Source organism: Prionailurus bengalensis, chromosome A1 (genome assembly GCF_016509475.1).
Source record: "Prionailurus bengalensis isolate Pbe53 chromosome A1, Fcat_Pben_1.1_paternal_pri, whole genome shotgun sequence".
In the NCBI taxonomy this organism is placed as follows: domain Eukaryota; kingdom Metazoa; phylum Chordata; class Mammalia; order Carnivora; family Felidae; genus Prionailurus; species Prionailurus bengalensis.
In genome coordinates this window covers 133,134,049-133,157,760 of record NC_057343.1, presented here as the reverse complement: position 1 = coordinate 133,157,760, position 23,712 = coordinate 133,134,049, and the positions used below count along the sequence as shown (strand labels likewise).

General features: G+C 35.0%; 1 protein-coding gene across 3 annotated transcripts in view; it reads left to right on the top strand.

The window, feature by feature from the left end:
* Positions 1-23,712, top strand: part of ADAMTS6 (ADAM metallopeptidase with thrombospondin type 1 motif 6) — a 304,055-nt gene that overhangs the window by 123,071 nt on the left and 157,272 nt on the right. For all 3 annotated transcript variants that reach the window (XR_006298916.1, XM_043591205.1, XM_043591214.1), the window contains exons 8-9: positions 5,086-5,129; positions 9,271-9,376. Coding sequence is in view for 2 of the 3 variants with exons in the window: in XM_043591205.1 (XP_043447140.1) it covers positions 5,086-5,129; positions 9,271-9,376 (150 nt within the window). In the remaining variant the exon portion in view is untranslated. The remainder of the gene's footprint in view (positions 1-5,085; positions 5,130-9,270; positions 9,377-23,712) is intronic.

Here is a 23,712-nt window from a genome sequence, read left to right as displayed (position 1 = left end):
CTCTCAGTTTTTCCCCATTGAGGATGATATTAGCTGTGGGCTTTTCATAAATGGCTTTTATGATGTTTAAGTATGTTCCTTCTATCCCAACTTTCTTGAGGGTTTTTATTAAGAAAAGATGCTGAATTTTGTCAAATGCTTTTTCTGCATTGATTGACAGGATCATATGGTTCTTATCTCTTCTTTTATTAATGTGATGTATCACATTGATTGATTTGCGAATGTTGAACCAGCCCTGCCTCCCAGGAATGAATCCTACTTGATCGTGGTGAATAATTCTTTTTATATGCTGTTGAATTTGATTTGCTAGTATCTTATTGAGAATTTTTGCATCCATATTCATCAGGGATATTGGCCTGTAGTTCCTTTTTTTACTGGGTCTCTGTCTGGTTTAGGAATCAAAGTAATACTGGCTTCATAGAATGAGTCTGGAAGTTTTCTTTCCCTTTCTATTTTTTGGAATAGCTTGAGAAGGATAGGTATTATCTCTGCTTTAAATATCTGGTAGAATTCCCCAGGGAAGCCATCTGGTCCTGGACTCTTATTTGTTGGGAGATTTTTGATAACTGATTCAATTTCTTTGCTGGTTATGGGTCTGTTCAAGCTTTCTGTCTCCTCCAGTTTGAGTTTTGGAAATGTGTGGGTGTTTAGGAATTTGTCCATTTCTTCCAGGTTGTCCAGTTTGTTGGCACATAATTTTTCATAGTATTCCCTGATAATTGCTTGTATTTCTGAGGGATTGGTTGTAATAATTCCATTTTCATTCATGATTTTATATATTAGGGTCATCTCCCTTTTCTTTTTGAGAAGCCTAGCTAGAGGTTTATTAATTTTGTTTATTTTTTCAAAAAAAACAACTCTTGGTTTCATTGATCTGCTCTACAGTTTTTTTAGATTCTATATTGTTTATTTCTGCTCTGATCTTTGTTATTTCTCTGCTTCTGCTGGGTTTGGGGTGTCTTTGCTGCTCTGCTTCTATTTCCTTTAGGTGTGCTGTTAGATTTTCTTTTTGGGATTTTCCTTGTTTCTTGAGATAGGCCTGGATTGCAATGTATTTTCCTCTCAGAACTGCCTTCACTGCATCCCAAAGCATTTGGATTGTTGTATTTTCATTTTCGTTTGTTTCCATATATTTTTTAATTTCTTCTCTAATTGCCTGGTTGACCCACTCATTCTTTAGTAGGGTGTTCTTTAACCTCCATGCTTTTGGAGGTTTTCCAGACTTTTTCCTGTGGTTGATTTCAAGCTTCATAGCATTGTGGTCCGAAAGTATGCATGGTATAATCTCAATTCTTGTATACTTATGAAGGGCTGTTTTGTGACCCAGTATGTGATCTATCTTGGAGAATGTTCCATGTACACTCAAGAAGAAAGTATATTCTGTTGCTTTGGGATACAGAGTTCTAAGTATATCTGTCAAGTCCATCTGATCCAGTGTATCATTCAGGGCCCTTGTTTCTTTATTGACCATGTGTCTAGATGATCTCTCTGTTGTTGTAAGTGGGGTATTAAAGTCCCCTGCAATTACCACATTCTTGTCGATAAGGTTGCTTATGTTTGTGAGTAATTGTTTTATATATTTGGGGGCTCCCATATTTGGCGCATACACATTCATAGTTGTTAGTTTTTCTTGATGGATAGACCCTGTAACTATTATATAATGTCCTTCTTCATGTCTTGTTACAGCCTTTATTTATTTTTTTTTTCTTTATTTTTTTTATTTTTGGGACAGAGAGAGACAGAGCATGAACGGGGGAGGAGCAGAGAGAGAGGGAGACACAGAATCGGAAACAGGCTCCAGGCTCCGAGCCATCAGCCCAGAGCCTGACGTGGGGCTCGAACTCATGGACCGCGAGATCGTGACCTGGCTGAAGTCGGACGCTTAACCGACTGCGCCACCCAGGCGCCCCTTGTTACAGCCTTTAATTTAAAGTCTAGTTTGTCTGATATAAGTATGGCTACCCCAGATTTCTTTTGACTTCCAGTAGCATGATAAATAGTTCTCCATCCCCTCACTTTCAATCTGAAAGTGTCCTCAGGTCTAAAATGAGTCTCTTGTAGACAGCAAATAAATGGGTCTTGTTTTTTTATCCATTCTGATACCCTATGTCTTTGGTTGGCGCATTTAGTCCATTTACATTCAGTGTTATTATAGAAAGATATGGGTTTAGAGTCATTGTGATGTGTGTAGGTTTCATGCTTGTAGCGATGTCTCTGGTACTTTGTCTCACAGGATCCCCCTTAGGATCTCTTGTAGGGCTGGTTTAGTGGTGATGAATTCCTTCAGTTTTTGTTTGTTTGGGAAGACCTTTATCTCCCCTTCTATTCTAAATGATAGATTTGCTGGATAGAGGATTCTCGGCTGCGTGTTTTTTCTGCTCATCACATTGAAGATTTCCTGCCATTCCTTTCTGGCCTGCCAAGTTTCAGTAGAGAGATCCATCACTAGTCTTATTGGTCTCCCTTTATATGTTAGAGCACGTTTATCCCTAGCTGCTTTCAGAATTTTCTCTTTATCCTTGTATTTTGCCACTTTCGCTATGATATGTCGTTAGGAAGATCGATTCAAGTTATGTCTGAAGGGAGTTCTCTGTGCCTCTTGGATTTCAATGCCTTTTTCCTTCCCCAGATCAGGGAAGTTCTCAGATATTATTTCTTCAAGTACCCCTTCAGCACCTTTCCCTCTCTCCTCCTCCTCTGGAATACCAATTATGCGTAGATTATTTCTCTTTAGTGCATCACTTAGTTCTCTAATTTTCCCCTCATACTCCTGGATTTTTTTATCTCTCTTTTTCTCAGCTTCTTCTTTTTCCATAATTTTATCTTCTAGTCCACCTATTCTCTCCTCTGCCTCTTCAATCAGAGCTGTGGTCATCTCCATTTTATTTTGCAGCTCATTAATAGCATTTTTTAGCTCCTCCTGGCTGTTCCTTAGTCCCTTGATCTCTGTAGCAATAGATTCTCTGCTGTCCTTTATACTGTTTTCAAGCCCAGTGATTAATTTTATGACTATAGTTCTAAATTCACTTTCTTTTATATTGTTTAAATCGTTTTTGATCAGTTCGTTAGCTGTTGTTATTTCCTGGAGGTTTTTTTGAGGGGGATTCTTCTGTTTCGTCATTTTGGATAGTCCCTGGAGTGGTGTGGGACTGCGGGGCACTTCCCCTGTGCTGTCTTGAATAACTTGCATTGGTGGGCATGGCCGCAGTCAGACCTGATGTCTGCCCCCAGCCCGCCGCTGGGGCCATAGTCAGACTGGTGTGTGTCTTCTCTTCCCCTCTCCTAGGGGCGGGATTCACTGTGGGGTGGCGTGGCCCAGGCGCTTGCACACTGCCAGGCTTGTGGTGCTGGGGATCTGTCGTATTAAATGGGGTGAATCGGCAAGGTGCATAGGGGCAGGAGGGGCAGGCTCAGCTCACTTTTCCTTCAGGGCCCTGCGGCACTGGCAGTGAGTCAGACCCACCGCCGGAGGGATGGATCCGTAGAAGCACAGCTTTGGGTGTTTGCGTGGTGCAAGCAAGTTCCTTGACAGGAACTGGTTCCCTTTGGGATTTTGGCTTGGGGATGGGCGAGGGAGATGGTGCTGGCGATCGCCTTTGTTCCCCGCCAAGCTGCGCTCTGTAGTCCGGGGCTCAACAACTCTCCCTCCCGTTGTCCTCCAGCCCTCCCTCTCTCCGAGCAGAGCTGTTAACTTATAACCTTCTAGATGTTAAGTCCCCCTTGCTGTCCGAACACACTCTGTCTGGCCCCTCTGCTTTTGCCAGCCAGACTCAGGGGCTCTGCTTGGCCGGTGGGCTGCCCCTCTGCCCCGGCTCCCTCCCGCCAGTCTTGTAGTGTTCAATGCCTCTCCACCCATCCTACCCTCTTCCGTGGGCCTCTCGTCTATGCTTGGCTCCGGAGGCTCCATTCTGCTAGTCTTCTCGTGGTTTTCTGGGTTATTTAGGCAGGTGTAGGTGGAATCTAAGTGATCAGCAGGTCGCAGTGAGCCCAGCATCCTCCTATGCTGCCATCTTCCTTCAAAAAAAAGAAAAAGTGATATTTGTTTCTTGAAAATACATTTTGATCTGGTGAACAAGAAGGGATTAATTCTTAATCCCTTCCCTCAGTATTATGGACTATTATTTATGTACAATCAAAGAACTTTTATAACTTGGATTTTCCTGTAGCTTGTGAAATATTATATTTTACCTGAAAAGCTTTCATTTCTAGCATAAAACATAGGCTAATAAAAATGATCAGTGTTTTTAAATTTCTTTTTTATTCTCACTTTAAAATGGAATGCTTTTGGTTTTAAAGATTACAAGAATATATAAAAATGCTTAGAATAGGTTTTCATATCAATATTGATTTAGCTTTCTAAATGTAATGTATTTTAAAATATGCAACATTACCTATGGACTTAATATTTTCTATTTAGTTATAATGCAGTATAGCATTAGAGTAAGCCCAGCCAACATTAGGAAAGCTTCTGTTGAGCTATTTGTTTAAGTATTTGCAAATTCACTTAAAAATACTTGTATTTTAAACATGCTAAATTGATGGTATGCAAGTAGGAAAACTATGTGATATCAATTTTATTCCCATTGCTGTATTGGGCTAATTTTTTAAAACAAGAACCTGTGTTAGAGTTGAAGGAACTCCAGATAGTTCTCATAGCTCAGCAGTATAAAACACAATCTGTGGCTATAATAAAAAAAATGTTCCAGTAGGTTCAAAGAGATTGGGGATAAAAAGCCACTCATTTGCTTTTTTGTAGAAGCAGTAGCAATCTGCAGACAAGCTATTCTAGCTTCAAAACAGTATGGTAGATGGTTTTCTGGAACTTGCAATTACAGAAATCCACTTTAACCTTTCTTTCTTACTGGCAGGTGTCCCATTGGCTTGCAGCCAGAGGCTGCGAGTGTAGTGCAGCCGGTGTGTCCCCCAGAGTGCTGAAAATGCCGACACTCCAGCTGGCTGCTCATAATTGCACTGATTGTGGTCTGACAACCCAGAGCTCCAAGAAAGAAATGTGATGAATATACAAAAATATTTTACAAATTTGATCAGATTACAAATTTCATCTCTCTTTTTTCTCCTCTATAGATATGATATCTGCACTTATAAAAATAAGCCCTGTGGAACATTGGGTAAGTTTTTTATGAAGGGAGGATAGTTCAGATTGTCTTTTTGGTCCAGTGACTTTACTCTTCATCATTAATTTGGTCATTTTCCTTTCTGGCACATCTGAAATTACTCCCATAAATTGTTAAAAATTTAACCTTTGTGGTATGTCACTTACTAGGAAACAAGTGGAATGATGATTAAAAACAACTTAGAAGATGTTTCTAAATCTTCAAGCAATCATGTTGAATCAAAAGTTACCACTCTATAATGTATTTTCCAAAAATACCAAGGAATTTGAGAGCAAAGGAAAGCAAACAGCATCTTCAAATATCAGGCTAGGAAAGGAAAGGGGGAAAACTGGGGGGGGGGGGATACTTAAAGGAGAGATGTTGTGTTCTTAATGTACTTCCTTCGGTGCAATTTTGTGGAACATGTATATCCCTATAAGTTAGGATATTAGAAATTTTCAGTACCTGAACAACAATAAAATAAGCGAGAGAGAGAGAGAGAGAGAGAGAGAGAGAGAGAACAGGAGTATTTTTCTTTTGCTCCCCAAATATCATTTGTTTTTTTGAAAAGCATTTCTGTAGTATTTTAGAATTTAAAAAATTACATTTTGTTGCAGAGCATAACTTCATTCTGGTTAAAAGTTAACTGCAAATATAAATGGAGGGAAAGGATAGCTTTCAAGTAGACTTAATTGTTAAACAACTAGAGTTATTTTTAAGAACAGGCTTTTTTTTTCTATGATAAATTTTTTAGTGTCATAGAGACTTTATACAGACACAAGTTAAGCACCTGAAGGTGAATTTTCTACTGTCTCTATGAAAAGTCTCAATTTTCTTATATGTAAAGGAACAATTGTGAAATCTATTCCTATGCCCCTCAAAAGAATTTTGGGAAGATCAAATTTAAGTAGAAATGGGAGAAAAGATGTTACCCAATTTCCTAGGGAGTTCAGAAAGCCACCTGTTTATAGGGTCTTGTCTTGATTTTTATCTGCCTTTCCACTCGTCTCCTACCGCATTTCCCTTGGGATTTAAGGGTAAAGAAGAAGTCCCAATTAACCAATTTGAGTATTTATAGTGGAGAAGTTTGCTAGTTAAAAAGCATAATGGCAAAAGAGCTGTCTTTCCTTAGAGATCTCACTTCAAAAAGATTTAGGTTTTTAGGTTAATTAGACAATGTAATTCATTGGAAAGGACCCTAAACTGGAAACTAACAGCTGGCTTTGACAGTTTCATTGCATTAGCCTTTACTCTTCATTTAGGACTTTGTTCCTCAATTTCCTTATCTACGAAGTAGGAGCAGTATCTGCCCTTATGCAGCAGGGATATTGTAAAAATCATTTCAAGAAAGATGTTTGGTAAAGAAGTACTATAAAATGCACTGGTATTATTACTTATTGTAGAAATTATACTGTTTAACCTAACCTCTCTATTATTCAAATTCAATAAAGCATTTACTAAGTGCTTAATCAATTTTAGGTACAATGGACACTAAGCTTCAAAGCTAGAGCTTGTATTTTTCTAGTATATATATATTCTGAGGATATACATATGTGTATACATGTATACATATACATACACATATTCTATTCTGATTTTTGAAGGTAGATTATTTACATTGAGATATGTTCTTTATTAGGATATTAGTAATAACACTGCCTGTGCTTTTCTTGTTATTTTTACCAAAGTAGATTCAAGATATTTTTCTACCCTACATCTCTTTTTTTTCCCCGAGTATGTATTCCACCTTTTATAATTTATTAATTTCTCAAATGAATACAATAATACTTTAGTACATGTCAATGCATTTTCAAGCTCAGTATAAATTATTTTTCAAATTATAAACCATTGTAAATTATTTTTTGTATTATGTCATGGTGAAAACTGAGTGCATATGTTTACATGTGTTGACCTTCATATGTGGAAAATATCAGTACAGAATTTATCAGGTTTTTTTCTTTTTGGGTGGTTATTCTGGCAACTTTCATGTTGGTTTTATGCTAATACTTGCATATTGTACCTTGCTTAGTACTTCTGATGACCAACTGTTACATGGCTAAGTAGATTTAAGGGTGCAAACTGTGGCCATCAAACTGAGGAAATCTAAATGACCCAAAGAGTAATCAAACCCCTATTAACACAATCACACGTAAGAACTTTGACAACTTCAATTTTATAGAAATACAGAAAGTTGTAGGGGTTGTAAAAATAACATCTAAATTATTTTATTTCACTTAAGATTAAGCTCTGCATTTTCAACTAGTAGTTATTTCCCAAATATGTTCTTTCTAAAGTTGTTCTTTTAGTAGAACCAACTAAGTTAATTTTCTATCAGATACAGAAGTAAATCTGTGCTTGCAAATACACCTTGGGGAGTCATTGAGAAAAATACTACCACATGGCATAGACCAAACAACCCCAATAACAACAAGCAAAAAGCTAACCCATGGAATAATATATTTTGGAAAATAGAAGAAATGTTAATTTCACAATAATTATTCTTTGTAATTGTTTTTTAGCCAAATTTCATAAAGCTGAAAACAGAAACATTTTTCAGTGTGGCTTTGTTATTCCAATATCATGGATGATATTGAACTCAATTAGCTTAAAGCCAGATAATCTACAGCAAACATTTTTTGTATTCTTTCTCTCCTTCTCCTTCTCTCTCTTTCTCTTAATGGAATTCGGAAGTAACATTGATTAAATATTTTTGATTAACAAAAAAAAATCAAGTCACCTTGCCCCAACTAGTACCTCTTTTTACTTCCTCTTCTTCAGGTCTCAAGACTTCTAAGTCAGTAGAAGGACACTACAAGATAACACTAGTATTTATAATAACTCAGAGAGGCAGAAATCAACCTCTTTCCCAACTCCTGCTCCTTCCACATAAAACAGTAGGAAAAGCAAACAGTCTATTAGGTAATCTAACACTGACCTCAACTTTGTTCCAGTGTGGCTATTATGTTCATATTTTATATTAGAAGGTACAGAGAAACAATTTCTAGAACTTTCTTGTCAGTAAAAATATTAACTGAATAGCTATTAGTATTCCAAATTAGTGTAGCTGGGAAATTGTACTTAGCATAGAACATTGTTTATTGCAGTCAATAAATATTCATTGAATTGAATTTGAACCACTTTTTGTGGGGAGATAATTATTACTTGGGTAATGATAGTAGACTACTAACATATAAAATATAAAATGTTTTTTCTACTTTTCCTTCAATTTCTTCTAAATAACTGTCATCCCTATATGTGTTAAATATGATTTGGCATCTGTTTCCTTATGACACATGACATTTTATCTTTCACACAAAAATTCTTTTTTCTAAGCACTGTTTTAAAGTTATGTATTAATTCACAGGGCATGATATTTATTTGGAAGTAAATATGAAAGCTTTTACAGGCCAAAATTCCCAAGGGAGGAATACCTTGAAAACATAACATTTCACTAAAATCAGCAAGTTAACACTGTAGTTTTTGCTTTATTAGTAAAACTAAGGCATTGAAGGGGGATGGGAGAGGGATAAATACACTGAGTGCGTGAAAGACTTGCTTTCCATTAAAATACCAAAAGACACTGTTGCATCACTACCAGGACTGATTTCAGAAGATTAAAAAAATGCAAAACCTATTTTTTAACAGTTCTCCTTTTTCTCTTTTGAATCATTCATTTTTGCTTTTATAAAAAAAAGTTATTAAAAAATTATTTGGGATTCCCTTTTTTTGGTAACTAAAAAGTTGCTTGTATATTTTTATGAACCCACTAAACTTAAACAGATCTCTTTAGAAAAATAATGTGGATATATTTTGCTTTCTACAGCCTAAAGAATGTTAAAATAGAAATGCTTTCTTGAATTCCCTCTTCTGGCTCAAGTTACTAGGTGGTCCCAAGTTACCAGAAGTAAAATTTATAAATCTAACCCCTAGTCTAGACATTTTCCAGCACTGACTGCAGTTCAAAAAATATTAATGTCTAGCCGGCAAAGTGAAACTCCCCCCAGTGATTTTGCAAATGACTAGAAAGTTAACCTTTTGCCAACTGCTCCTTCTGTGCATGGAGGTTATTAAAAAGAATCCAGGCATTTATAAGTATGGGCTTTTTAAGACTGAAACACCTTGGCTTGACCCTTTGTGTCTCCTTCTGTTTATTCAGGCTTGGCCTCTGTGGCTGGAATGTGTGAGCCTGAAAGGAGCTGCAGCATTAATGAAGACATTGGCCTGGGTTCAGCTTTTACCATTGCACATGAGATTGGTCACAAGTGAGTGAGTTTAAGAAAATCAAAATAAATTTTAGAACTCCACTCTTTTGAGCAACTCATAACTACTGTGTGGAACGCCTGTGCTCAACCGTATTTTACTGCCTTTTTGTCTGATTTCAATAGAGAATGTTATCATTTGGGGTGTTGAGATAAATCATCTTAAGAACTGGAGACTTGTTAAATAATCTTTATGGTTCAATGACCCATAGTTTTAGAGTGGTGAATGCACCACACTTAAGTTTTGTTACATGTATTTGAAATAATTTACCTTTAGCATGGTCTGCTCATCACCTAGTTCCTCCAAGTTAAATTGTTTAAGTGATCTGTTTTTTCATTAAGTGACAATACCTATATATTTTAAAATCACTATTGACACTGCTACCATAAAGTCTGCTTTGACTTTTCACTCTTCATACAGCTGTGAACATACCTTTTCCAGACATAAAGTTTGTGCAATTGATGCTGTGTAACTTGTGTTTTCAGGTGTACTTGTATGTCACTGAAACACACACACACACACACACACACACACTCAAAACTGATGTTACAGAGAGCAGTGAGACATCATTTTCATCACTTTTTAGGAGGCTCTGGAGTTTTTAATATTTGCTTTAAATAAATCTGTGCCCCAAACTGTCCTATGGCTGTCCCCCCGAATACACACACATAGCAGTAAAATCCTTACTTTGTTTATTTCAAGCAACAGGCAGTAGTAAATGTAAAAGCCTGCTCATGTGCAAGGAGAGAAATTTGAAAACTGTAAAAGGATAGTCAAACAGTTTTAAGTAAAACAAGCAGCCTATTTGCAGGAACTCCTGACATTTGTATGATTTAAGTTTTACAGTCTACTTTTTTGGTAGAGAAATGGATGGGGGAAAAGAAGAACAAATAGAAATGAATGTTTATTATACACTTGCCTCAGAGGTCATTCCTAAGATAAGTCTGTAGTTCAGCTATTTTTTTTTCAAAGTGGAGAGTGAAATTGAGTCAGTCTGTTGCATTATTTTGAAGATTGCAATTTAAATTATACCAAATTAGTGTTGATTTATGTAAATGCAAGTGACTAGCAAGTTTAAACCTAACTTGATTCAGACATGAGGAAAAGTCAGTATTACAGTTTTAATGAAGTCTTAAAAATATTGGTATTCTAGTTTCCATTGCAATAAACAGCAGGAGTACAAAAGGGGAAAGCCTCTGAACCAGTCAGTTTATCTTCAACGCACTTAAAACTCTGGCTCATTAATGACTGTCATAATCTTATGCAACCAGACTGAATTTAATAGGTTCCGTTAGATTCAATTACATTGAAAGGTTAGGACAAGTAACATACAGTGGATAAATTATGTATGTATGGGAGCACTATTTCCACATGCAGTCATAAGTTAGTCAGTGTCAGCATATGCATTGTAAGGCTCATTCTTGTATGTACTTAATAGCTGAAGTGAGGGTTTATCTTTCTTTGTATCTTTTATTAAGATGAAGATTCTAACTGACCTTCTCTGTCAGAATTCCTAGAGTCCTTTTTGTTGTTTTTGGCCTCTTGGGTAATTCCTTCTAATTCTTTGTAAGATGAATGGTTTGTACCTTATGTAGAAGATTATGAAAGAGAAGTAGAATATCAATATACCTTTTAAGATTTATATGCTCTGGAATAACTTTATTTCGCAACTAATTCTTGTTTGATAATGCAACTGCTAAAAAATGAGGAGGTGGGGAATCTACAAAATGCTTTATGTTGAGAGCCAGAAGAAATTCTTCCATTTAAAAATGTTATTTGACAAACTAAAAGTCAGCTATCTTTCCATGTCCAGTTGATTAATGGGTCAGTTTCCTCTATTCCCTTTTCCCCAGACAATGAGGCGGGATATATCTAACATATCTTTTTCAGTGTAACAAATTATTATTTGGTCACTTAAGGAAAATCTATTTCATGGATGGAGATCCCTTGACTTGTTTTTAACATCTTGGGCTTAGCTTTAAGGAACTTAGCAAGTCAACTCTGGCATAACTCATGGCATCACTAAAATACAATCCCCTATTCTTCCTGAAAGAAAGCAACAGCCATGGTAAATATATCAGGTATAGTTTTCAGTTAGAGTGTGCTGAATTTTTATAACTTGTATCGTTTAGTAGGATGGATTGTAAGTGATGCGACAATATCTGCAGGTTCATCACAATGAAGAATATTTGACTATAAATTATTGAGAAGTGCCCTCATTGAATCACTAGACTGAAGATTTTCAATGTATTCTTTACATTGTGTAGAATATGGTTTTGCACCCACTGTATACTTGTGTAGGTATAGAATATCCATTTTAAACAGCTATGGGACAAATTTTTCCTTGAGTAGGCCTTGGTGACCACTTTTATTGTTGGGGGTGGGGGGTGGACCATACGGGAATTGAATTAGTGACCACTTTTATTTCTCTCCATGGCTTTGTGAAAACAAGAAAGATTGAGGTTTATGCAATATTTAAGTAACATGTCTAGCTGTAATGTAGCTATAAGCCAAAGGCAATTAATGAACCTTATAGAAATGAATGTTCATTGAAATATTTTTTTGTTAATAAACTAGTTGCCATAGATTTCAGTAATTGAAAAAATTGAAAAAATTTCAGCAATTGAAAAAATTATGATGTTGAAAGGGGGTGACAAGAATTCAACCAGACTTCTTTATGTTGAGAAAAGTCTGATGTTTCCACCTGGTATAAGAATAAATAATCTTAAAAAGATCTTAAAAATTGTCATAGTTATTTGAGATGCATATTTCAATATGCAGGACTGACGTGACAGGATGTCTGAGATTTACTTTGAAAAGAAAATGAAAAAGAGAAAGATAAGGCAAGAATAGCATCTTGAATTTTATCATCTTGAAAATGTATGAATGGGAGTTCATTATGCCACTCTTTCTACTATTGTACGTGTCTGATATTTTCTCACAAAAAAGAATAGGTCCTAAGATAATAAATCTTTTAATTAACTTAACCCATTTATTAATTAATCATGATTTAATGAACTATAACTCTGATTTTGAGAGAATTTATGGAAGTGTTAAATGTTTTAGCAAAAGCCGCAGGTGTATATTGGCCTTGCTTTTGGAAATCAGTACCAATGTTTGGTCTTACCGATAGGAATATAGAAGATTGGTTAGGAGATGATTTTTTTTTTTAAAGGAGAAATGTGGCAGACTTCATGACAAAATGGTAAATTAGGCTACCTGTATTAGGAAGCTCTTATTACTATTTTCTTTTATCTGAACTTGCCTTCTCCTGTTGCAAGTACTTAGGTTGTCTCTAAATGCTTGATTAGGGCTCTACTTTCATAATAGAAGGCTAATAATTAACATACACTGAGGGATTCTTAATATTTGAGACTGTATTTGGGACTTTAATGCTTTTTGCCTAGTTTTGATGTCAAAATAATGTTAGTCTTATAAATGAGTGAAGAAGTATTATATTTTCTGGAAGAGTTTGCTTTCCCATGAGTACATTTTAAAACATTATTTTGGTATAATTTACATACAATAAATATGCGTACATTTTGAGTATGGATCAGTGAATTTTGGCAAATGTATATAACCGTTTAACCACCACCATAATCAAGATATCAACATTTCCATTACCTGAACAAGTCCCCTTATTCCCTTTTATAGTCAGTCTCCACCTTTTCTCTGAGCCCAGACAGCCACAGATCTGCTTTCCATCACTATAGATTAGCCTTGTCTTTTCTATAGTTTCATTTAAGTGGACTTATATAGTGGGTACTCTTTTGTGATTAGTTTCTTTCCCTTAGCATAATGCTTTGGAGATTCACCCATGTTGTGTGTACCAGTAGCTTTGTTGTTGTTGTTGTTGTTTTCTGAATAATATTCCCTCTCAATAATGATAGCACCTACCACATTTTAGGTTTTTTCTAGTTTGGGGCTATTATGATGAATAGAACTGCTGTGAACATCCACATACACGTATTTGTTTGGACATATACTTTCATCTCTCTTGGGTGGTACTGTTGGTAGTATGGTATGTGTTAAGTTCACTCTATCATAAACTGGTTTTCAAAGTGTCTCTATATATACCATTTTACATTCCCACTAGCAGTCTCTGAGAGTTCTGATTACTTCAAGATCCTTGCCAACATTTGTTTTTGTCTTTTTAATTTTAGCCATTATTATGCATTTCAGTGGCATCTCATTGTAATTTTAATTAGTTAAGCAACTATTTTCTGGTAAATAATGATGTTAGTGATGATGAGCATCTTTTCATATACTTATTTGTCATTCATTATCTTCTTTGAATATCTAGTCAAAATCTTTTTCCCACTCTTTCTTTTTAACTGTGGTGTTTTCTTCTTATTGAGTTGCAAGATTTCTCAATATATCCTGGGTAAAAGTCTTTGTCATATATACATAATGTGACTGTGACTATCTTCTCCAGGTCTGTTGTTTGCCATTCATTTTTTTATGGTATTTTATAAAAAAACCAGAATTTAAAAATTTTGATGAAGCGTAATTAAAAAAAATTTTCTTTTATGACTTGTGTTTTTTGTGTCCTGAAATGTCTTTGGCTACTTCAAAATTGTAAACGTTTTCTTCTGTATTTTTGTCTAGAAGTTTTATACTTTTAGCTTTTTATATTAAGATCTATGATCCATTTTGAGTTAATTTTTTGTGTAGTGTGAGGTAAAAACTCAGGTCCCTTTTTTTGTCATGGATATCTAGTTATTTTAGCACAATTTTTTAAAAAATTGGTTGGTTTGTAGTTTTAATATCTTTGTTGAGTTCTGTATCAGAATAAAGTTAGTCATACAAATTAAATTGAGTTGAGTTTTAGTGTTAGAATAAAGTTAGTCATATAAATTGTTCTATTTTCTGGAAGAGTTTGTACACATAAGGTTAATGTTATTTCTTCCTTAAGTGTTTGGTAGAATTCACCAATGAAGCCATCTGAGCCTGGAATTTTCATTATGGGAAAATTATTGATTAATAATTTGATTTTTAAATTAAATATAGGATAGCACATTATCTAAATCTTTTGAGTTTTTTTGTTAATTATGTCTTTCAAAGCATTTAGACTATTTTAAGTAAATTGTCAATTTATTATCATGCAGTTTATAATAATCCCTTGTCTTTTTTAATGTCTGTCATATGAATAATGATGTTCCACCATTCATTCTTGATATTTGTAATTTGTGTTTTCTCCTTTTTTCTTTTTTTTTCCAGCTTTATTGAGATATAATTGACATATAACATTGTATAAGGTGTACAATGTGATGATTTGATACACATATATATTGTGAAATGATTACCATGATAAGGTTAGTTAACACATCCATCACATCATATAATTAATTACCTTTTCTTGTGTGTGTGGTGAGAGCATTCAAAATCCACTCTCTTAGCAACTTTCAAGTATACAATACAGTATTGTCAACTATAGTCACGATACTCTACACGAGACCTCCAGAATTTATTCATCGTATAACTGGAAGTTGTACACTTTGAATACCTCCATTTTCCTTCACACTCTAGTCTCTGACAACCACTAGTCTACTTACTGTTTCTAGGATTTCAGCTTTTTTAGATTATACATATAAGTGAGATCACACAGTATTTGTCTTCAATCTGACTTAATTCACTTGTAATTCCCTCAAGGTTCATCTTCATTGAACCAAATGACAGGATTTTCTTTCTTTTTATGACTGAACAATATTTTAGTGTGTGTGTGTGTGTGTGTGTGTGTGTGTGTGTGTGTGTGTCTGTGGATCTATATACCACATTTTCTTTATCCATTTATCCCTCAATGGACACTTAGATTGTTTCTATATTGTGCCTATTATAATTAGTTCTCCAATGAACATCTATTTGAGATAGTCATTTCATTTCCCTTGGCTGTATACCCACAAGTGGGATTTCTGGATATGGTAGTTCTACTGTTACTTTTTTGAAGAACCTCCAAACTGTTTTCCATAGTGGCTATACCAATTTACATTCCCATCAACAAGGGTTCCCTTTTCTTCCCTTTCTTACTGGCTTTTGTAATATATTGTCTTTTCATATTAACCCTTCGAACAGGTGTGATGTGATATCTCATTGTAGTTTTGATATGCATTTCCCAGATGATTGGTGATGTTGAAAACACTTTTCCCCTATATTTTCTTCTAGGTCTTATGCTTAAATCTTTAACTCATTTTGAGTTAATTCTTATGAGTTGTGCAAGATAGGGGTCCAGTTTCATTTTTTTGCAGTCCAATTTTTTCCACCCCATTTACTATGGAGGACTATTCTTTTCCCATTGAGTATTCTTGGCACCCTTTTATTTTTTATTTTTATTTATTTACTTATTTTTATTTTTTATTTTTTAAAATTTACATCCAAATTAGATAGCATATAGTGAAACAATGATTTCAGGAGTAGATTCCTTAGTGCCCCTTACCCATTTAGCCCATCCCCCCTCCCATAACCCCTCCAGTAACCCTGAATTTGTTCTCCATATTTATGAGTCTCTTCTGTTGTGTCCCTCCCTGTTTTTATATTATTTTTGTTTCCCTTCCCTTATGTTCATCTCTTTTGTCTCTTAAAGTCCTCATGTGAGTGAAGTCACATGATATTTGTCTTTCTCTGACTAATTTCACTTAGCATAATACCCTCCAGTTTCATCCACGTAGTTGAAAATGGCTAGATTTCATTCTTTTTGATTGCTGAGTGATACTCCATTATGTATGTGTGTGTGTGTGTGTGTGTGTGTGTGTGTGTGTGTGTGTGTAACACTTTTTTTTTATCCATTCATCCATCGATGGACATTTGGGCTCTTTCCATACTTTGGCTATTGTTGATAGTGCTGCTATCAACACAGGGATGCATATATCCCTTCAAAACAGCATACTTGTATCCTTTGGATAAATACCTAGTAGTACAATTGCTGGGTCGTAGGGTAGTTCTATTTTAAATTTTTTGAGGAACCTCCATACTGTTTTCCAGAGTGGCTGCACCAGCTTGCATTCCCACCAACATTGCAAAAGAGATCCTCTTTCTCCACATCCTTGCCAACATCTGTTGTTGCCTGAGTTGTTAATGTTAGCCATTCTGATAGGTGTGAGGTGGTATCTCATGATGGTTTTGATTTGTATTTTCCTGATGATGAGTGATATTGAGCATTTTTTCATGTGTCAGTTGGTCATCTGGATGTCTTCTTTGAAGAAATGTCTATTCATATCTTTTGCCCATTTCTTCACTGGATTATTTGTTTTTTGGGTGTTGAGTTTGATAAGTTCTTTATAGATTTTGGATACTAACCCTTTATCTGATATGTCATTTGCAAATATCTTCTCCCATTCTGTTGGTTGCCTTTTAGTTTTGCTGATTGTTATCTTCACTGTACAGAAGCTTTTTATTTTGATGAGGTCCCAGTAGTTCATTTTTGCTTTTGTTTCCCTTGCCTTCGGAGACATGTTGAGTAAGAAGTTGCTGCGGCTGAGGTCAAAGAGGTTTTTGCCTGCTTTCTCCTTGAGGATTTTGATAGCTTCCTGTCTTACATTTAGGTCTTTCATCTATTTTGAGTTTATTTTTGTGTATGGTGTAAGAAAGTGGTCCAGGTTCATTCTTCTGCATGTCGCTGTCCAGTTTTCCCAGCACCACTTGAATAGACTGTCTTTATTCCATTGGATATTCTTTCCTGCTTTGTCAAAGATTAGTTGGCCATACGTCTGTGGGTCCATTTCTGGGTTTTCTATTCTGTTCCATTGATCTGAGTGTCTGTTTTTGTGCCAGTACCATACTGTCTTGGTGATTACAGCTTTGTAGTATAGCTTGAAGTCTGGGATTGTGATGCCTCCTGCTTTGGTTTTCTTTCTTGGCACCCTTTTAAAATGTTAGTTGACCACATGTGTATGTTTGTGTGTGTGTGTGTGTGTGTGTGTGTGTGTGTGTGTGTGTTTGGGTTCCCTGTTCTCTTTCATGGCCTCCAGTGTTGTGATGCCACCAGCTTTTTTCTTTTTCAAGATTGCCTTGGCAATCTTTGGGTCTTTTGTCATTTCATACAAATATTAAGATTTCTGTGAAAAATATCATTGGAATTTTGATAGGAATTGTATTGACCCTATAGTTGGTTTTGGGTAGTTTGAACATTTTAACAATATTTCTTCTATCAATCTCTTATTGTCTTCAGTATACAGTTCTTTTACCTCTGTATTTTTAAAATTTAATTTAATTTACCTTTTTATTTTGTGTAAGCTGTAACCTAATGTACAACTTGTATTCATGATCCCAAGGTCAAGAGTCACGAGTTCTACTGACTGAGCCAGCTAGGTGCCCCTGATTAAATTTATTTCTAATTACTTTATAGTTTTGTTTATTTGTTTTTTATTTAAGAAAATTTTAGTGTGTTTATTTATTTTTGAGAGACAGAGAGAGAGGCAGAGCACAAGTGAGGAAGGGGCAGAGAGGAAGAGAGACACAGAATCCAAAACAGGCTCCAGGCTCTGAGCTGTCAGCACAGAACCTGATGCGGGGCTCGAACTCATGAACCGTGAGATCATGACCTGAGCTGAAGTTGGACACTTAATTGACTGAGCCACCCAAGCACCCCTCTAATTATTTTATAGTTTTTGTTTCTACTGTATATGGGATAGTTTTCTTTATTTCTTTTTCAAATTGTTCATTATTCTGGTGTAGAGAAACTCCACTGATTTTTGTATATTGATTTTTGTAATCTGTAATTTAGTGAATTTATTAGTTCTAACCATTTTTTGGTGGAGTCTTTTGGATTTTATGTATTCAAGATCATGTCATCTGTGAACAGAGATAATTTTACTTCTTTATTTCCAATTGGATGTCTTTCTTTTTGTTGCCTGATTGGTCTGGCTAGCACTTACAGTGCTAAGTTGAATAGGAGTGGTGGGAGTATGGCAGATATACTTGTCTTGTTCCTGATTTTAGAGGAAAAGCATAAAACTTTTCAGCATTGATTATAATATAGCTGTGGGCCCTATATATATATATATATATATATATATATATATATATATATATATATGGCTTTTATGATGTTGAGGTTGGTTCCTTCTATACATCTACTTGGTTAAGAGTTTTTATGATGAAAAGGGGGCACCTAGGTAGCTCAGTTGGTTTAGCATCTGATCCTTCATTTCAGCTCGGGTCATGATCTCATAGTTTGTGAGGTTGAGACCCATGTTGGGCTCTGTGCTTATAGCATGGAGCCTGCTTGGGATTCTCTGCCTTCCTGTCTCTCTTCCTCTCCCCTGCTCGCAAGTGCTCTCTCTCTCTCAACATAAATAAATAAAGTTTTTATGATGAAAAGATGTTGAATTTTGTTAAATGCTTTTTTTACTGAGATCCTCATGTTTTTTAATTTTCATTCTATTAATGAGATGTATCAAATTTATTGATTTGCATGTGTTGAGCCATGCTTGTATCTTAAGGATGAATCCTACTTGATCATGGTTTGTGAATATTTTAAGGTATTGTTCAATTCATTCTGCTACTATTTTGTTGAACATTTTTGTGTCTATATTCATCAGGGACATTGGCCTCTAGTTTCCTTCTTCTGAATGTATTCTTCTGTTCTTACTATCAGGGTAATGCTGGCCTTGTAAAAGAGTTTGGGAGTGTTTGCTGCTGTTCAGTTTTTTGGAAGAGTTTAAGAAGGATTGGCATTTTTTTTTTAAGATTTTATGTTTAAGTAATTGCTACACCCAATGTGGGGCTTGAACTCACAACCCTGAAATCAAGAGTCACATCCTCTACTGACTGAGCCAGCCAGGTGCCCTGACATTAATTCTTCTTTAAATGTTCGGTAGAAATCACCAGTGAATTTATCTGTCCCTGGATTTTTCTCTTTTGGGAGGTTTTGGATTATTGATCTATCTCCTTACTTGTTATTGGTCTGTTCAGGATTTCTGTTTCTTCATGATTCAGTTTTAGTGGGTTTTTACTTTTTTTAGGAATTTTTCCTTTTCTTCTACCTTATATAATTTATTGGTGTATACTTGTTTGTACTAGTGCCTAATGATTTTTGTATTTCTGTGGTTATCAATTGTAATGTCTTTTCTTTCATTTCTGACTATATTTTTCTAAGTTTTATTTTGTTTTTCCTAGTTACTCTAGTTAAAGTTCTGTCAGTTTGGCCTGTCTTTTCAAAAAAGAAGTTCTTGATTTTATTGATATTTTCATTGATTTTCTAGTCTCTCACTCATTTATTTCTGCTATGATCTTTGTTATTTTTCCTACAAAATTTGGCCTTATTTTGTTCCTTTTTTTTTCTAGTTTTTTGAGGCACAAAATTAGATTGTTTATTTGTGATCTTTCTTTTTTTGTAAGGTCAGCATTTATCACTGTACTCTTCCCTCTTAGAATTGTTTTTGCTGGGGTGCCTGGGTGGCTCAGTAGGTTGAGCATCTGACTCTTGATTTCAGCTCAGGTCATAATCTCATGGTTCATGAGACTGAACGCTACATCACGCTCTGTGCTGACAGTGAGGAGCCTGCTTGGGATTTTTTCTCTCCTCCTCACTTTCTACCCCACCCCTCACATGTGCACACTCTGTGCACACTCTGTATATAAACATTAAAAAAATTTAAAGAAAGAATTGCTTTTGCTGCTATCACAAGTTTTGGTTGTTGTTTTTCCATTTATGTGTGTCTCAAAGTAGTTTTTTTTATTATACTTCTGATTTCTTCTTTGACCCATTTATTGTTCTGCAGTGTGTTGTTGAACTTCCATGTTTTAGTGCATTTTCCTGCCTTATTCTTGTTGATTCTTAGTATCATACTACACTGTGGTCATAAGAGTCTTAACAGGGAGGGAGACAAAACAGAAGAGACTCATAAACATGGAGAACAAACTGAGGGATGCTGGAGGGGTTGTGGGGGGGGGATGGGCTAAATGGGTAAGGGACATTAAGGAATCTACTCCTGAAATCATTGTTTCACTATATGCTAACTAATTTGGTTGTAAACTTTAAAAAATAAAAAATAAAATTTTAAAAAATGATTTCAAAATTTAAAAAAATTTTAGGGGATACAGTTTTTATCATAAATACAATCCATACTTAATTTAGTCAATGTTTATCATTGTGCTAAGTGTAGAAGCCAAAAATATCAACACCAGTCATGCGCCTGGCTGGCTAAGTCAGAGGAGTGCATGACTCTTGATTTTGAGGTTCTGAGTTAAAGGCCAACGTTGGCTATAGAGATTACATACATAAATAAATAAACTTAAAAAATATACCAACACTCAACAGTCTCATCATAACTGAAATTAAAATTGTGCTATTCCATCCATTGTTTTTTTTTTGTTAATGGATGTATGCACATGTACTATATACACTATTATTTTTATTAATTTTTTTATTTTAATTCCAGTATAGTGAACATACAGTGTTATATTAGTTTCAGGGGTACAATATAGTGATTTGACAATTCTGTACATTACTCAGTGCTCATCATGATAAGTGCATCTTTAATCCCTTTCACCCGTTTCACCCATCCCCCCACCCACCTCTCCTCTGGTAACCATCAGTTTGTTCTCTATAGTTAAGAGTCTGTTCTTGGTTTGTCTCTGTTTTTTTTTATTTTTTTCCTTTGCTTGCTTATTTTGTTTCTTAAATTCCACATATGAGTGAAATCATATTGTATTTGTCTTTCTCTGACTGACTTACTTCACTTAGCATTATACTCTCTACCTCCATCCATGTTGTAAATGGCAAGATTTTATTCCTTTTTTATGGCTGAATGGCATTCGTGTGTGTGTGTGTGTGTGTGTGTGTGTGTGTGTATACCACATACTTATCTGTTCATCTATAGATGGACACTTTGGCTGTTTCTATAATTTGGCTATTGTAAATTCAATTTTTTTAAATTTAAGACTTGTGTTGTGACCTATTGTGTGATCTATCCTGGTGAATGTTTTGTGGATGCTTGAGAAGAATGTGTATTTTGCTAATGTTGGATAGAACGATCTGTTTAAGTCTTTTAGGACCATTTGGTCTAAAGTGTAGTTTGAGTCAGATGTTTCTTCATTTTCTGTCTGAGTGATCATTGTTAAAAATGAGGTATTGCAGTCCCCGGCAATTATTGTATTGTTGTTTATTTATTGTTTTAGTTCTGTTTGTATTTGTTTTATATATTTAGCGAATCTAATGTTAGGTGTGTAAACATTTATAATAGTTACATCGTCTTGATAAATTGATGCCTTTGCTATTGTATATGAGCTACTTTGTCTCCTATTACAGCTTTTGAATTAAAGTCTGTTTTGTCTGGTAGAAGTTTAGCTATCTCTATTATCTTTTGGTTAACATTTGCATGGAATATCTTTTTTCCATCTCTTCACTTTGCACCTATTTCTTTCCTTAAAGCTGACATGAGTCTTCTATAGGCAGTGACTAGTTCAGTCTTTTTTTTTTTTTTAATCCATTTAGCCACTCCATGTTTTTTGATTGGAGAATTCAATCCATATACATTTAAAGTAACTATCAATATGTAAGACGTAGTAGTGCCATCTTATTATTTGTTTGCTGGTGTTTGGTAATTCCTTTGTTCCTTTCTTTCTCTCTTACTGTCTTCCTTTGTGAATTGATAATTATCTGTGGTGCTTAGTTTTGATTCCCTTTTATTTATCTTTTGTATATCTACAGTAGGTTTTTGCTTTGTGATTACCATGACCTTTACATAAAACATTATAGATATAACAGTCTGTTGTAAGCTGATAACAACTTAACTTTGATTACATACAAAAACTCTTCTTTCCTTTTATAATCTTTCCATAATATTTTATATTTTATGTCACAATTTAAATATTTTTATATGGTATATCAATTAAAATTATTATAGCTGTAGTTATTTTTATACTTTTGTTTGTTCTTTAACCTTTATACTAGAGTTAACATACTATCATAATATAATATTTGAATATTCTGAATTTGCCTATATACTTCCCTTTTGTGTGTTTTATATTTTCATTGTTTTCTCATGTTATTTATCCGCATTCTGTCATTTCAGTTTGAAGAATTCCTTTAAGCATTTCTTGTAAAACAGGTCTAGTGATGATGAACTACCTCATCCTTTTTAGGCCTGGAAAGTTTTTATAACTCCTTCATTTCTGAAGGACAGCTTTGCCCGATTAAGTGTTCTTAGTTGGCAGTTTTTTTCTTTCAGCTCTTTGAATATATTCCTGTCTCTCTTGGTTGCAAGTTTTCTCCTGAGAAATGTGCTGATAATTGATGGGACTTCCCTTGTATGTGAGGAATTTTTTTCTCACTGCTTTTAAAATTCCCTCTTTGTCTTTGATTTTAGACAGTTTTTTTTTTAACGTTTATTTATTTCTGAGAGAGAGAGGACACATGCACATAAGCACACGAGAGCTGGAGAAGGTCAGAGGGGGGATGGATAGAGGATCAGAAGCAGGCTTTGCACTGACAGTAGAGAGTCCAGTGTGGGGCTCAAACTCACAAACCATGAATTTGGCCTGAGCCAAAATCAGATGCTCAATCGAATGAGCCACCCAGGCACCCCTTTAGATGATTTTATTTTGTCTTGGAATAGATATTTTTCAGTTGGAACTATTTGTGCACTTATGAGCGTCATGAAGTTGGATGTCCAAATCTCTCCCCAGATTTGGAAAGTTTCTATAAATAAGCTTTCTGCCCTTTTCTCCCACTCATCTCTTTTGGGACTTCAGTAATGCATAGACAGTTTCTTTTAATGATTTAACATAATGGTATTTCACAGAATGATATTCTGCTATTCACATAGGCTTTCTTCACAGTTTTTATTTATTTATTTATTTTGCTCCTCTGATGCTACTTCAACTGACTTGTCTTTGAATTCACTGGTCCTTTCTTCTGCTTTGTTGAATCTGGTGTTGAAGTTCTCTATTGAATTCTTCAGTCATGTTCTTTAGCTCGAGGATTTCTGAGTTGTTTGGTTTTTGTTTTTTAATGGTCTCTATTTTTTGTTATTAAACCCCTCATTTTGTTCATGAAGTGTTTTCCTAATTTCATTTAGTCATCTATCTGTGTTTTCTTGAAGTTCACTGAATTTCTTTAAAAGAATTATTCTGAATTTTCTGTTATACAGTTCATAGATCTCTATTTCTTTAAGGCCAGTTATTAGTGCTTATTAGTGTCCTTTGATTGTAGAAATTTACTTGATTCCTTGTGATCTTTCTATCTTTGCATTGGTATCTGTGCATTTGAGGAAGCCATTTCCTTTTCCAATCTTTCACAGCAGTGTTGTGGGCTACTGATGTGCATTCTTGCCATGGCTGGCTGTGATATGTGCTGCATGGCTCCCTGGCATCACTGTTCAGGCTTCCTGGAAGCTGT